The sequence below is a fragment of the Podarcis muralis genome, chromosome 8 (genome assembly GCF_964188315.1).
Source record: "Podarcis muralis chromosome 8, rPodMur119.hap1.1, whole genome shotgun sequence".
Lineage (NCBI taxonomy): Eukaryota > Metazoa > Chordata > Lepidosauria > Squamata > Lacertidae > Podarcis > Podarcis muralis.
This window is the reverse complement of record NC_135662.1, coordinates 52,729,136-52,745,527: the sequence shown is the minus strand read 5'-3', so window position 1 is coordinate 52,745,527 and position 16,392 is coordinate 52,729,136. Positions and strand designations below refer to the sequence as shown.

Here is a 16,392-nt window from a genome sequence, read left to right as displayed (position 1 = left end):
CTCCTCCCTGAAATTGGAAAATTTTGGATTATCTAATATTTTCTTTTAGAATGATGACATTTTAAGGCAATGTGTTGATGTATTCTACCCCAAAAAATATTTCAAAAAACTGAGTTAGAACAAGACTTTTATTTAAGACTACATATTATATCAGCTCAATATGATTCCTGTACACTGAGAACAAACAAGTACTAATGCACTACTACTACGGCTATCAAATGCAGCAGCAGTATATATTTCTGCTTCTAGTGAGCACTGTCATTGCCACAACTGAAGGAAGAAGGATTCAGTCCCTTTTTAGGTTGTGGGCTTCCTCTTGCTATCATAGTAAATGCATCTAGGCCTCAAAAGGCTGAGAGTGGGAGAAAGAACACAGCAGCAGAATTTTGTTGCCACCCAATTCACAATTTTGGAGATCTGTTCCAAAGATAAAAGCACTGCTACTGTATTTGACTGGATTAAAAAACAAGCACCACACTTCGAGCTTGAAAAGCTTGCTGCTCTTGGGTGATGTGGTGTTAGTGCTTCAGAATGCAGAGGCATATTTTGCTAAGAATGTAGGGTTTAAACAAGTGACTTCATTGCTGGAAGACCCGCATGGATTCCGTTTCTCAATCTTGGTTACAGGCTTGGTCTAGTAGTGCTGTGATCCAGCATCACAGCAACTTTGCATAGCTGTCCATCACTCACCACTGTCATTTTCTTCCAGATGGACTCTTCCACCAACAACTGTCTTATCCTTGACAAAACTTGTGTCTTTAGATGGACCTCCATTGCTGATTTCAGTTCATCTAATACTAGTCTTTTCTGTAATCGTAGCACATATATTACCTCTGGCTCCCACATGCAAACCACTAAGCATTAGCTTGTGTCTTGATCTCTGGATACGGAAGTCATATATGACCTAGCATTTAACAGGATTATCCTAAAAAAGTGAGGTTTTAATAACTTAAAATTCAATGTAGGATCTAATCTTGTACAGAATCAGCAAAACCAGTGCTAGGGATTACAAAGGAGTTGCAACTCACTGCATATCACTCCAAAATGATATGCAATTTTTGACAGGTGATAGAAAAACAAGCCTGAAATAAACCAGAGAAAAACCGAGAAAAGTTTTTTTGAGAAATTTATGTGGCCAAAGAATTCTTATGTATATGTCAAAGATTAAAGCTCCCATATGGCTATAAGTAAATTTGTTAGTCTCAATGTTATTTTCTGTCTCAATCCATTTAATTTTTGTCCCAGTGATACCTCCTAAGCTGATTCACTCAATGTCACGGCTATCCATCCTCTCCTCTGAGGCTATATTTCTCATTAATCACACTAATGGGTGTCAGTCTTGCAACAAGTACTTTAAAACTAAATCCCAAGTATGAAAGGCCATGTCTCCACTGCAGAATACTCTGATTTTATATGGTATTTCTGATTTTCACAGTTTTCAGCATATTTGTTTACTGATTGTTCAGGTCTTCCATCTGTAACCAGATTTACAGTGTTGAGTGGGGGGCACTCCACTAAGGACCACCACTGTTGAATGGCTTTTGGGGGGGGGCAGCTTGGTATGGTGGTCTTGCAGCCTCATAGGTGCCACCTTCTGAATGCTGAGCAGCGGGGGTGGCTGGCACCTGTCAATCAATCCACATATGGTTTCCCTTTATGGGAATATGTTTTTTGCCTCCCTTCAGTTTGGGTGATGGAGTTGCTCTGAGACGGTTTGGTGCTTAGCAGCAAGCATGAGATTTTCTGCCTGCTAGCATAGGTTATACCAGCTTACACTTCTGTTTGTATTGACACAAGTCTTCCTTGTTATATTTCAATAAATATAACCTTTAACCAATCCGTGTATCAAGTTTTCATTCTGGGTGTGGGGCAAAAAATACAGTCAAAACCTAAAAGTTCAACAGAAAGGAAGAAAACCCATAGCTTCCTTTAATTATTCGAGCATATTATTGGAAAAGGGCATTCAGGCAACATGATATACTCAAAATGTCAAGAGACATTTGTCTGCTCTGCATTGGAGGTCAGTGTCTAAGGTGAGGTGTCATGGATTAAGAAGAAATGTTCATGATTAAATTGAACATCAGCTGCAAGGCAAAGAAACAGAAGCAACAGCGATTACTCAGGACTTGAGACAAAAAGTTATGCATTGGTACACTACAGGAATAGAGCCAAGTGGCTAAAAAGTTAACAGAAAATAACCATCCATAAATGATGCAAGGCACTGAAAAGATGCTACAGAAAATTGTTCCATTCCCTGGGTTTTTCAGCAAAGCTAATGGACATATATACACAAAACATTATTGGATCTTGCTAACAAATGTGTTTTCAGTTGCAGAAAGGGAGTGACACAAATTTAGAATAAAGTTGTTGAGACAGAATTTGTTTAGAAAAATGAAATCACCCTGGTACAGACAGAGGGAGAGGGAGACAGATAATGAGATCCTCTGTTTGGCTTGGACTATTTAGCAATTGCTTTGGAGTAGAATGTTCTCTATAAACCAATTCAGATATATAATCGCTAAGTTAAATAGATAAACAAATACTGGCTTCCTGGGAAGAACCCAGGAAGATAAACAGGCCAAATATGATAGATCAGAGATACAACCTAAACAATAAATAAATAAAATACACCTGACAGCTCATGGATGGAAAATAACAGCTCCATCTCAAACCATTCTTGTAAGGACCATTCTGAAGGTTACTGGTGTTTACTTCTCTGATACCTGTTTACATGCTGGAACATTATATTACTTGCAAGGCAAGTTAAATAATGGCTGGTTAGCAGATCTAGTCAGATGTAGTGAAACTGAAGCTCAATCCTAGTAGGACAGAAACCCGTGGGTTAGTCATTCCCAAGTTTGGAAAATTAGTAGGATGCCTTTTCTTGACAGGGCTGCACTGCAGCTTCGGACTACTCTTAGAACCATCACTATTACTGGAGGCAGAAGTGTCCCCAGTTGCTAAGAGTGATTTCTTACAGCTTTGGCTGGTACACCAGCTATGCTCATTCCTGGACAGGGATAGTTTGGCCACAGGGGTGCGTGCCTTGGCATCTGCTAGTTTGGACAATTGCAGTTCTGTCTATGTGGGACTACCCTTTAGGTTGGTTTAGAAATTGCAGCTAATTGCAGGTTACTCTAAGGACCATTTGTCCCTAACATACCAGTCCTATCACTGAGATTATCTAGAGAAGCCCTGATTGTCCCAGTGTTTAGTTTCTGCACAAACTAAGGCCTTTAGTGCAATGGCAGCAGTACTTTAGAACACTGTTCCTGTTTAAACACTTACAATTTTGATATTTCATCCTGGACCGGAATTCCCCCCCCCCCCGCCCAAGCTTTTTCAGACAATTAACTTGATTCTGTGTTGGTCATTTGTTCTATGTTTTATAATTTTATAATTTTAGGATGTTTATTGCACATCATCATGACATTTTTTAACAAGGCAGTTTAGAAATATTTTTATAAATAAAAAACAAAAATAGTGTATCTCAAATATGCTTTTAAGTGTACACATGGAACTGTTCTGTAGGGACTGTAGCCCAGTTCAGATGACCACCTAAACCATGGCATAGGCCATAATGAATGAACAATGCAAAGCCTAAATGAAGCACTTTGATTATGCAGAAAACTTGGAAATCATCATTTAAATAATAAAAGAAAAACACAAACTCATTCTTTAAATCCCATACCCGTGTATACCATTTCACCTCAATAAAGCAAAACAACTGTAAACCAAAAGGACTTCAGATTCTAATCATATCATTTTGCATAAATCATCCCAGATGGAAAGCTGGATACAAAGCACAGCTAACCATCCATTAGCTGCTGCATTACAGATCTTTGATGTGCAAATAGAATGAAAAGGCAGATGAACAGAAGTGGAAGAAAACAAACACAATCGGGGGGGGGGGGCATGACAGAGTGCTGTTAGTAGAGATGCAGAAGGAAATGTTGTGGCTATGTTCTTAGAGTGAGGCCAAAATATTTGTGTAAGAACAATGAAAGGCATAATTCAAGGTTCAGCTTAGGTCCTGGCTTTATATTATTTGCCACCTCTTCCCAAGTTGCCCTCATCATATTTCAACTGCTACATTAGTTTCATTTTCCAACAACTGTGAAGGTTTGTGCTGCATGAACACCTGTCTAAATTAAATTAATTAAACAGAGTGGCTATTGCTGTTGTTATTTATCAGATTTCTTTCCTGCCCTTCACCATACGGCAACAATATAAAAATGCAATATTAATACCAGTTAAAACAATTTACAACCAGAATATTTACAACCCTGAAAAATACAGGGTGGAATTCAATGTTAAGAACAATCTCTTCTTTATGGGTCTCACAACAAACAAAGGACATGTAATTCATTGGAAATTTCTGCACAAGCTACCATCCATTTAGATAGGACTTGTACAGGTGAATACATTGAAGTTGATTCACCCAAATTTATATTCCTATTATAGAGATGCTATTTCTCCCCATAGCTAATGAATTTATTAATGAACAGTTTACATCATGTCCTCTTGCTACATACAAGCACAATGTCTGATTTGCTTTCTAGAGTTAGGGTGACAGATTTAGCTCTGTTAATTTAAATGTAAATTTCTACGCTGGGGGATATTTATCAAAATTGCAATGTCTGAGGGAATGTACCTAATGATTCATCACAGAATATTACTGAAACATCAATTTCACTCACTCCTTACGTTTTAAATGATGCCACTAATCATACCTCTTTGGTTCCTTATGGGTGTGCCTTGCACAGAGACCTTGTGTCTGCTGGCCTAATCATGTTTGTTTCATCCCATTTATTTACCACAGGACAATAAGCATGCTAATTGTGTTCATTTCTACTAGTAGTCAACTGTCAATGTAGTAAAATGGTGCACTGAAGCATCAATCCTGGCTTTCCGTTCAGTTCAGACCACTTATGTGACCAGCAGCTCCATCAGTGCTTACCTGCTACTGTGATAGTCATAGCTCATGTAGATCCCTTCTGGGACACACTTACTTTCCATAGTTTGCAAAGAGCAAAGTTCAGGCCCAGTACTTCAGTTCCAGTGACTACACCTCAAACATTATTGTGAAAATTCTGCTAGCATTTCTGAAATACATGGTAATTCCTGCGCATTAATCCAGGAAGGGTTTTCTTTTTAACACTAGATAATGACCGTCGTCTATTTTGGTGGTGTCTATTCAGAATATGCATCCTTGTGAGATACAGTGGTCCCTGCCTGCTTGATAGAAACAGTGGTAAGACCACTCCTTAAGAAGCCTTCCCTAGATTTGGAAAATCTAAGTAATTACCAGCTAGTTGCTAATGTTCCCTTCTTGGGTAAGGTTCTTGAGTGGGTTGTCATGGACCAGATCCAGGCACTCTTGAATGAAACTGAATTTCTAGATCCTTTTCAATCAGGTTTTAGGCACAGTTTTGGCATAGAAACTGCTTTGGCTAACCTGTATGCTGATTTCTGCCAGGAGTGAAACTGGGGAAATATGCCCCTTTTAATTCTTCTTGACCTCTCAGCAGCTTTTGATACCAATAACCATGGTATCCTGGATGACTTTCTGAGTTGGCTACACTCCTTCTGAAAGAGTGGGTACATCACTTGGAAGCACTCTTGGATCCTTTGCTGTCACTTGAGGCTCACATAGCCTCTCTGGTGCCTTCCATGAACTTCAGCTGGCATCCCAGCTGCACTCCTATATGGATAGGGATAGACTAACTTCTGTTGTCTATGCATTATTTGTGGGGCTGCCCCCGAAGATGGTTTGTGTTTGTGGGAGGTGAGGTTATTGGTTTGTTTTCATTTTTTTATTATGTATTTTATTTTCTCATCTTGTATTTTTATGTTGTGAACTGCCCTGTGATCCTTGGATAAAGGGCGGTATACAAATTTAAATAATGCTAATAATCTTCTAAAAATTTTTTTAGTGTAAGCTGTAAGCTAATGACATCCCACATCACCTTTTTTGTCAGTCATAAATACTACAAATCCTATACTGCAGTGCAATTTTCATGTGCAACAAATAGGCACACAATTTACTGGGTTGTTGTTTTTTTAAAATTATTTGGGCTTTGAACATCATACCAAGATTTTGTCAGAGATAAAACACCAAGCCGAGGTACCACAAATGAATTACTACAAGTTGAGGCAAGAATGTTTAGAGTAGCCTAGATAAATGAGACCAGATGACTTAAAAACCTACCATTTTGTTCTCTCTGTACTCCAGCAGCAAGTAGATCAGGTTCACCAAGGCTTATATCATTAAGCCTGGTTCCTAGACATTCTATACAAAGATGTTTGCACCATTCTTCTGCCTCAAGCTCTGAAAGAAAAAGAACAACAAATAAACTACCAGGAGTTACCATGAAGCGTCTGCAGTATTTGATTTAATTTAAAAGAAGGTACATAATGACAGCAGCACTTGATTTACGGGGTAGTAATGGAACAACTTCCAGTTTAAAGAAAGTAAACAAACACACACACTAATCTTGATTTATGATTGCTTTTGTTAAAAATATCAAATGCATTTTAAATTGATTAATAGTGAGTGGAAATTAATTGCAGCCTGCTCGCTGTACTGGAAACCTGATCACTTGGGACATTAAGGCGCATCATTTTTTGGTCTGTGAAGATGAATTCACATTATCCATTTTTGTTAGCCCAGGTGACTTTTGCAGTGGAAGTATGGAGCCTTCACAGGATATTATTAATTGCCACCGTGACATGTACAATCTGTTTGCTGCATGGGTGACATAACAGGTAATGGGAGAAGAAGAGAGAAGGATAGTACTAAACTCTAAGGTTTGATGGTTTGTTTTGATGAGAAATGTGAGAGGTTTCCTTAATGCTGAAAATCCCAAAAATGGCTCAAGGGAGCAATCCCATGTATGGGAAGCCAGTGTTAAGTTAAGCTGGCGTTGTATGCTAGGTCATAGCACCAGTTCTGCTGTGTGCCCTTATAAGCCCTTGCCCTCCATGGCCAGCTGCCACCATGCACACTGGCTCCCTGCAGCCAGGCAGGCAGGTTCAGGAAAGGCTGGGCAGCGGCCCTAACCGATTTCCAGGGTCTCTCTCTTCTCCCCATGCGCCCTCTGTATTAAATGGGCTGCTCCCCACTTTACATGATTTCACTTATGCACGTGGGAGCTTGGAAGTAGGGAGGTGCCTACATATCTCTACATCTCTGTCTATCTATATCTATACCTATATCTATATCAAATCATACTTCATTTGTTATATTATAGTGTTTATAAACGGATGTGCTTTTTGCCAGTAGTCATCCAAAGCCTCTTGCTTAGACTATGAATATGTGTGTATGTGATTACAAGAGCTGCCATTTTGCCTATAACCAACTTTCTGACCTGCTTACAGCTGATTTTCCTCTCTTTTTTCTATTTTAAAGCCATGGTGCTTATGTCCAATCAATATAGTATATAGATGCAATAATCCTCTGGTCCTGATTATTAAAGTAAATTACTTGGTTTTGACCTTGTCTTCAACTGTTTCCTTATAAACAATTACATTAAGTACTCTTTACTATTTATTTGCTGTTTAAAAGCAAAAGCCTCCACCCTCACAATGGGATACTGCAGGGACAGGGAACCTGTGGTCCTCCATGATGTCAGATTCCAACTTCCATACTCCCTGGTCATTGGACATGTTGGCTGGGGCTGATGTGAGTTCAACAACGTCTGGAGGGCCAAAGGTTGTCTGTCCATCCTTGTTCTAGAGGTATATGAGGAAGGCTGCCACGTGTCCTCACATACTGAGTTGGTAGTGGTAGGTCATTCTGGACCTTGACCAGTCTCTGGCTTCCAAAAGAATATAGAATCTTTTATAGTTATATATAGTCTCTCTGACTACATGTTTCATAGATGCTTTGTATCGCTAAAAAAATTTGTTGTTGTACCTGATGTTTTGCAAGAGGGTGGTAGAGAAATACTTTTATAAACAGGGAAAAAAATTGTGCATCCTGAAGTCTAGCAAAAGGAGCTGAGACCGATTACGATAATTGCTTCTAGGTGACAGAAGTTAATCAAATGTGGCTTGGACCTAAATTTTGAAAACTACCTCCCCCCTTCACAATAAATTTGTAACCTTTGCGAGCACCAAACAACCATTCCTTTCTTGATGCAGACAGAATTTTGAGCAGAAGCTTTTGTCTCTTGAGAGGATGTCCAGACAGCTGTTGTTATCTGACCTGATTAAGACATTTCTGATGGGGATAAAGAATACACCCTCATCTGGGAAAACAAGCTATCAGTGAGTATCTTCTCATCCCGTGGAATGCCAAAATCTACTAATCTCTTTTGACAGGAGGGACTGGATCAAGATTTAAAGTACACAAGTATGAACTAGACAGAGAAAAGGATGGTATCAAAAACCATCAACATATGGCGTATCTATAAAACAAGGCAGGATCAATGGAAAAAAGGGGGGGGGGATTCATGCCCACTATCAAGCCTATTCAGTAAGATCAACCCCAGGCAGCCCCCATCTCAGTTTCTGTTCTGCTGTGTCTCAGACCCAGACTGGATACAGTCTGCTGTACAGGCCTCAGTTCATTGTATTCAACCACTCTGAAACTAAACTTACAGTCTGAAATATCAGGTGCTGGCCAAGAACCCAAGCAGGATCAGTCAAACAGAAGCAACTGATCCCAAAGTTGATTTGCAATTATCTCTTTCAGACAATCTATTTGGCCTGGCCACTTAATTCCATCAAGCCAAGGCAGGAAGAATTAAAGCAGGGGTGAGGCGTGAGAGTAGCTGATTCAACTTTTGAAACATTAATGTAATTGGTGATGCACTAGCTACCAACTGCATATTGTGTTTTTAAGGTATGTTTAATCTAGCTAATTCATGGCAAAAGGATATTGCCTCCCTATAGCGGAATTTGCCCTGTGAATTTTGACGTTACATAAGACAAGTAAGTGGGATTGTGTTTCTTGGGGGGAAGGTGGAGAGTTGTCAACAATGGACAGTTATTTTATTTTATTGTTTATTTAACAAAATGACTGTAAATAGACCCTCTAAGCAGCTTACAAAAATAAAGCAAACGTTGTTTAATGGGAAATCTCTATCTATAAATATTCATTATCAGTGTTGATGAAGCCCCTCCATCTGTGATTCCCATCCAGGGGCATAGAAAGAGGGGTGCGGTCCGCCCCAGGTGTCATCCCTGAGGGGGTGACAAAATGGCACACTGCAGGGGCGGCACTTATCATGGGGGCCCCATGTGTGCATCGCCCTGCCCCCACCACTCTGGGTGCCAGAGCAGCTAGCTACACCCCTGTTCCCATCTGGGGCATTTCTTCTCCAATTGCTCCCCTTAAAAAAGGCACATGATTTGCTCTCATAGAAGTATGTAAGATATGATATCCTGAAAAAAATAAGACTTTGTGTTCAAACTCCAGTATCTCAGTGGAAGGGACTGCTTGTTTATTCTTTACTACTGCAATATTATCCAAGACAATTAGCCATTTATACTGGACTTGGAGCGAGGCTGCTTTGCCTGTTGCTATAAAATCAAAGTCGCCAGCTCAGCAAGCTTTTTCATTTTTAAAAGATGTGACAGATGCCACTGGAGTTTGACGTAGTTCAGATTACTGTATCCTTCATAGATAAGAAGCTTTGTTGCCCGGATTAAACTGCAGTAAGCAAGGGAGAAAATTGTTTCTCTTTAGATTTAGAACAATAAAATTACAGCCAACAGTTCTGAGTTACAACCAGAGGAAGGAGCATTTTTAATAATTTAGCCGGTGGTATGAAACAACTTTGCTTTATTAATTTTTTGCACTGATTGCTGTGTCTGTGAATAATATGGGTTAATACTGAATAATATCTAAACAATACTGTAGAAGATATTAAAAATGTTGATTGGCACAAAAAATACATTCATTCTTATGAAATAGTCTAAAACTTCATTAGGTAAACAGAACATGTGTTTTTGTGCTTTTCATAATTGCAAAAATTGATTCAATTTTCCATTCATCCATGTATATATTTATACAGGAAGATTTGCTTCTGGATTGTCTTTCATTATTGAAGAAGCACTAAATTTGCCATAAAATTTTAATTCTATTGTAGCAAAGGTTATGTGTTCTTTCCTCCTATTTACTGAACAGATGATAACATTTTTGTTTCCTTTTTAAATAATCGATAGCTTCATATTCATAACATTAAAATATTATGAATAAGGTACTGGGATAATTATTTTCACACAAAGAGCCCAATCCGCTCCTTAGGGGCCATGTCCTCCCTTGCCAGCCTGCCAGATCCTTATGACCAGGAGCTTTGTTTGACTTCTTCCAAATTCTGATATGCTTTTGTTGTGCTGCACAGATGAGCTTCTATGGGGGGAAAACCCAGCTTTTTATAGCCTGTTTTTGTGTCTACTGTGGCTGCTTTTATATCGTTGATCTGTATTTTTTTTGTTTTATTCTGGATTATGGCATTGTGATTGTAGTAAGACATTCTGATTAATGTGAATGCATTAGAAGACCAGGATAGAAATATCTGAATGATAATCAACCATCTATTACAATCACCGATTCCGCCGTTGTAAGAATCTGATCATTCAGTGTGGCAGTGCCTACACGTTAGTGAAATCAAGCAGGTGCTTTCACTGTACTCTTTTCAGCACCTGCTTTAAACATTACTGTTTATACAAGCCAACCCAGATGCTTCAAAAGCTGATGCAATTTTAATCAGTTATAGTGTTTTAACTTTGGTATGTCTTAAAGTAGGGTTGCAATTTTTCTTGATTTTACAGTTTTGTATTTTGTAAACACTTTCAGTTTTTTTGTTTTGTTTTTACAATCAAGAGGTGTATAAATCCTATGATAAATAAATAAATTAACACTCTTTAGACAAGATAGTCCTAAATCATGAGTGCCTCTTTTTCTGAAACAACTTATTTACTGCAGTATTTATATTGCACTCACTTAACCAAATATGTGGCTTTCAAAGTGGGCCATGAACTGCAATCAACTCAAACATGTAGAGTTGTGTCGCCGTGTGAAGATCCCAAATAGAAAGAGTGGCCCAGCAAAGAATTAAGAGCAGGTGCCAGTCCTTGGGGCAGCACCGATGCCACAATAGCCAGTGTCCCCCAATTCTCCCACCTCGGATTTCACAGGCATTCTCATTTCATAGATCATAGAACTGTAGCGTTGGAAGGGACCATTAGGGTCATCTAGTCCAACCCCGTGAAATGCAGGAATCTTTTGCCCAAAGTGGGGCTCAAACTCACAAACATGAGATTAAGAGTCACATGCTCTACTGACTGGGCTATCCCTTCAGTCAGTCTACTGATTGAAATACTCCTTTCATAGGGCCTGGTGAGCTCTTGGGAGGGGGTGGAATGTCAGATCCTTTAACAGCACTGGTCAGTACCGCTATTGATTTCTCTCACACACTTCAGTGGTACCTTGGTTTAAGAACAGCTTAGTTTATGAACTTAGTTTTAATCCAAAAACTTGGATTAAAAACGCTGCAAACCCAGAAATAGGTGTTTTGGTTTGTAAACTTTGCCTTGGAATAAGAACATGTTTTGCTTCCTGTTGCGTGTGTTCCATTTGTAAATTGAGTCCCCCACTGCTATGGGAAAGCATGCCTTGATTTAAGAACGCTTTGGTCTAAGAACAGACTTCCAGAACGGATTAAGTTTGTAAACCAAGGTACCACTGTACATGGACCAGATTTCCCAGCCCTCCCTTGGTTTTAAAGTCTTCCTCTAAGGCATTAAGTGGCCACTGGTTTTCAGAGCTGGAAAGGAATTTTCCTCTCAGCAACCATTGACCATTGATAGATGGGTTTTTGCCTTTTCTTGGTGGATAGCACATGACTGTTAGGCACTTTGCACATAGCTTTTGCCACGTCTTGTGTGGAAATGGCAATGGGTAGGATATAAACATGGGGGAGGCCCACACAAGGGGCCTTGAGAAGGTGCAGCAGTTCCCAGTCCTAGTGAGCCGGGCCTGGCACCACCCATCTCAGGTTACCAGTGAGTCTCCAGCCCCATGACATGCACCACACTGGGTCCTTCTACACTGGTCAACTCACAGGACAGTCCCCAGCAGGTGTGCTGGGATGGTGTATTGGGCTCACTTCCAGTGACAGGTGCACCTGTAGAAGCTACGGTCATAAAATGGTGGATCTATTCCTGTGAAAGAAAGCCTCCACAAGCTTCTGTAAGTTCATGAAATTATAAAATGAGTGTGGGGCAGAAAAGAGTATGTGGCTTTGATATTTTTTTTGGGGGGAGGTCCTTAAAAATTGCTTGACTTTCTCATTGGGAGGGCTGTGCCCTAATAGCCCTAGTGGAATAGCCTCTACTGCGTATGTCAGTCATCCACAAACCATGAATTCTTGTTTAGCCCCACTGGTTTAAAGTCATAATGCTGGGATAAAAATTTGCCTGCAAATTAATATTTCACCAGTGGTGGAACTGGGTACTCTATTCATTTCCTTGGAATGTAGGTTAGCTCTTTAGGGGGATTTGTGAAAGTATGAGCCATATTGCAGAGTCACATGGCTTGTGCAACTCCAAGCATCCTCTGAGAATAATGCACATTTAGAGACAGCACACAAAAATGACATAAATTTATATATGGAATTTAGGCTATTGACAGATGATATATGAGCAGCTGGGCCTGGAGAGATTTCAATGAATAACATGGTAATTTACTGCACCTAACCTGAAATACCAGGTCTATTTTTCATTTTCTGTTTTCTGTCACTGTTTGGTCTCACTTGCATTTGGCAATTTATGTTGTATTTGCAGTACATGCAGCTGTAAATAGATTAATCACTTTATGAATTTTCTGAAATGCTGCATCTCTCTGACTGGCTGAAAGTCTGCTAAAATGACCGCTATATTTAATAGTGGCACGCAACACAATTGCTCCCTCTAATATCAAACCCAGGTGCTGTGTGCCAATAGTTCTGTAGCAAAAACCAGATAACTGCAAAACAAGAGGGAGATATCTGCATTGCAAACCAAGGTTTGCAAAAGTACATTTTTTAGGGCTCCCCTCAAAAAAGCACCTACTGTGCCAAAAAAGGGGGGGAAAGAACAAAAGAAGCCCAATGACGACCAACCATGTTAAATGGCCAGATAGAAAATTCTTAGAATATGTGTGTGTGTGTGTTTGTGCCTGTTTAAAATGGTGCTTTCCATATTCAGCTTTTACACTGAAAAATAATATAATTTTTCTGCCTGACTATTGACCGACTGATTAATCAGTAAAACGCTACAACCTCAGTTTACACCAAGGGCTTTCAAAGAACATTTTCGTGCTACAAAGCAGTATAGTGGTCTCGGGGCCTTAAACTAGAAGGGGGCAAGCTTCCTTAGCTGATTGTAATTAGGATGGAGGGGGCACAAAGCTGAGAGAAGACTGGCTTGCCCAGAGCCAGAAAGTAGTTCATAGTGATCTGGGATTTGAAGTGGCAGCTTCTGTAGCTGAGCTCAGGCTGTTACCCCTGATGCTACGCTAGCTGACAGCTACTGTAAGTCTGGTTCTAGCATCCTAGAATAGTTCTGAAAATGACAAGTATGTGTGCACCTTGAGCAATCTGCGGCACTATGAGTCACAGTGCTGGACTTCCAACTAAAAACCAGATTGTGTTTATAATACATCTGCTGCAAAAGTCAAGGCTTGGTTCTTTCAGTTGCTGTGCTTTACTAGCAACCCACAAGTGCCAGTGCTGTAAAGTCAGCCATGGTTGGGGCTGCTCCATCAAAGCTTATATACAGGGTGTGATCTAGGGTGTGTCAGGGGATATATTTTAAGAGGACAGGATATATTATAGTTTCTTATGTTCCATTAAATGTGATGTTTATCAGCCCTGGAACTGAGGATGAGTTATAGAAGATTAGGAAATGAAATGTAGCAAGACATCTCCACACTTGCTATAACCACTTTAGCTGCCGTAGATCAAATGACCACAGCAGTTACCGGTAAGTCCAACCCACACGATCAAGCTGCCCACCTCTATATTTCTTGCACAGATGCATGGAGGATTGCAGCGTGTATGGACTGATAGCATGAAATAGTTTAATTTGAGAGGGGTCCAGATTATTGTACTTAATTTTTGTATTTCCCCCATCCAGCTTACAAAAAGATCTCATGCAAAGCTAACTTACAAAAAAGGTTTTTAACCATACATCATAATCACAGACAACCACAGAAGCACACCTTTATATCACCTTAAAGAATTTCTCTCTGGACTCAGTGTTTTACCCTGAGATAGTCTGGGTGGATTAGGTTCACTTTGCCCAACTTTCCAAACTGATTAACTGAATGAAGAAATATTGAGACATTAAAGCAAATGATGGCGCTTTCACAGAGTAACTGAAATATAAATAGACCAAGCTGAGGTGGGTGGGTGTACTCAGTACTCAATTTAGTACACACACACACACACACACACACACACACACACACCCTAAAATTAAGTACTTTCTTTGGGGCCTACCTGAAGGCTTGTTATATAAAGACATAACATGTATGGGAAAACAGAAATAAAGAGAAGTTTAAAATATCAGGAAACAGTGAAAAAAAGTGAGTTTGGGAAAGCTGCAGAAAAGAAATGGACAGATTGTTTTTCACAGCATTTTCAAAATTTAGACAACAGAGTTTAGCCTCTCTCTCTCTCTCTCTCTCTCTCTCTCATATGTTAAGATTGAGGGTCCCAGTCAACTAGATTGACAATTCAATGATTCTGTTAACAAATGTTTGGCAAACACAGTAAAATGTCAATAGTTTGCACTTTCATAAAGGTCAATAATGAAATCTGAGCAATTGCAAAGCTGAAAGTACCACACATCAGAGATATAACTGAGTCAAATATTCCAAAACCCGCAGTTGGAGAATACATTCTTTAGGACCAACCAAAATGTCACAAAATAGCAACAAGCTTTTGTGTTCTCCAAAACCCAGCTCTCAGGCAAGATGCTACACAAAGCATGAGATAACAGGGACAAAGGAAAACAAATATGCATAAGCCTTGGCTCTTTTGAAAATGATGAGAACCATAGTGACATTCCCTCACCCAACCAAACTAATCCATTTGGAACCATCAATATCCAGCTGCCTAATTAAAAGGGGACACTAATTAATGAACTAGCATGAACTAAAAGCGAGAAAATGTTTACAGTTACCAGATGTAAAGTATATATTGCACATAGGGAAGGTCAGCCATCCTCATGGTAGCTTTGGATCAGGGAAGGCATGCTTTGTGCACATCAGGGCTCCCATATGTACAAGAAGTTGCAGCAGCAGAGCTATGAGCTATGAGGAAATTTTTAATGAGAGGTAGGGAATTTGTGGCTCTCCAGATGTTATTGAACTCAAATTGCCACCAGTCCCAGTTAGTATGACTAACAGTCAAGAGATAATGGACATTGCAACCAAGGAAGATTGGGGGCAGGTTCTCCATCAACTGGAATACCGTTTGTCATCTGCTATGCAGAACTACTTAAGACTGAGCTGTCCCACTGTGATTATCCTACCAAATGATAAGAATAAGATATCAACTGCTAACATGTTATAGAAGGTCACCTGTAGAAGGTCACCAAGTTGCACCTTGAACATATAATTGCTTAAAACAGTAAACACACACACACACACACACACACACACACACACAGTGGTACCTTGGTTCTCAAACTTAATCCAATCTGGGAATCTGTTTGACTCCCGAAACAGTTCCTTGATTTGCTGTGGGAGCTTCCTGCATTCAGTTGGAAGCTGCGTAAGCTGCATTGGACATTCAGCTTCCAAAAAACATGCGCAAACCGGAACACTTACTTCTGGGTTTGCAGCGTTCAGGAGCCAATTTGTTCAACAACTAAGCTGTTTGGGAACCAAGGTACCACTGTATGTCTGAGCATTATGTACCACCTTACAGTTAGAAAACTTATGAATTTACCCCAATGAGCCATAGCATTTCAAAAATATCACACAATCTTTGCCAAAAGGCATGCCTCATAATTTTAATCAAAGATGAAACTTCGCTGCCTCTTGAGTTAAATTAAGCCTCTGTAGCCACACAACAGGAAGTGCTTGCTTATACAGGCATCATAATCTGTACTCACAATTTCCTAATAGATTAGATTGTGACAATGTTGCCCTTTAATTGAAGCTACAACCAAATGGAAACTTCTTTTCCTGTAAGAACATTGCCTGTGACAAGGGGGAGGAGAGATGCTGGCTGGTCCCACCCACATGTTTGTATCACTCAAGAGAAAGCCTCTAGCCACAAGGAATTAGCTCATACAAATGCATCTCCCATTAGACCAGGCTATGTTTAAAGGACACCAAAGAAAATACAAAGGATCTCTTCCTTTGCATCAAATCGTAGTGTTTTCATGTCA

At 39.7% G+C, this 16,392-nt stretch overlaps 1 protein-coding gene across 1 annotated transcript in view; it reads right to left on the bottom strand.

Annotated features, from left to right (window-relative positions):
- Window positions 1-16,392, bottom strand: part of DOK6 (docking protein 6) — a 173,899-nt gene that overhangs the window by 55,617 nt on the left and 101,890 nt on the right. The window contains exon 4 of the mRNA XM_028737445.2: window positions 6,212-6,331. Within this exon, the coding sequence (XP_028593278.1) occupies window positions 6,212-6,331 (120 nt within the window). The remainder of the gene's footprint in view (window positions 1-6,211; window positions 6,332-16,392) is intronic.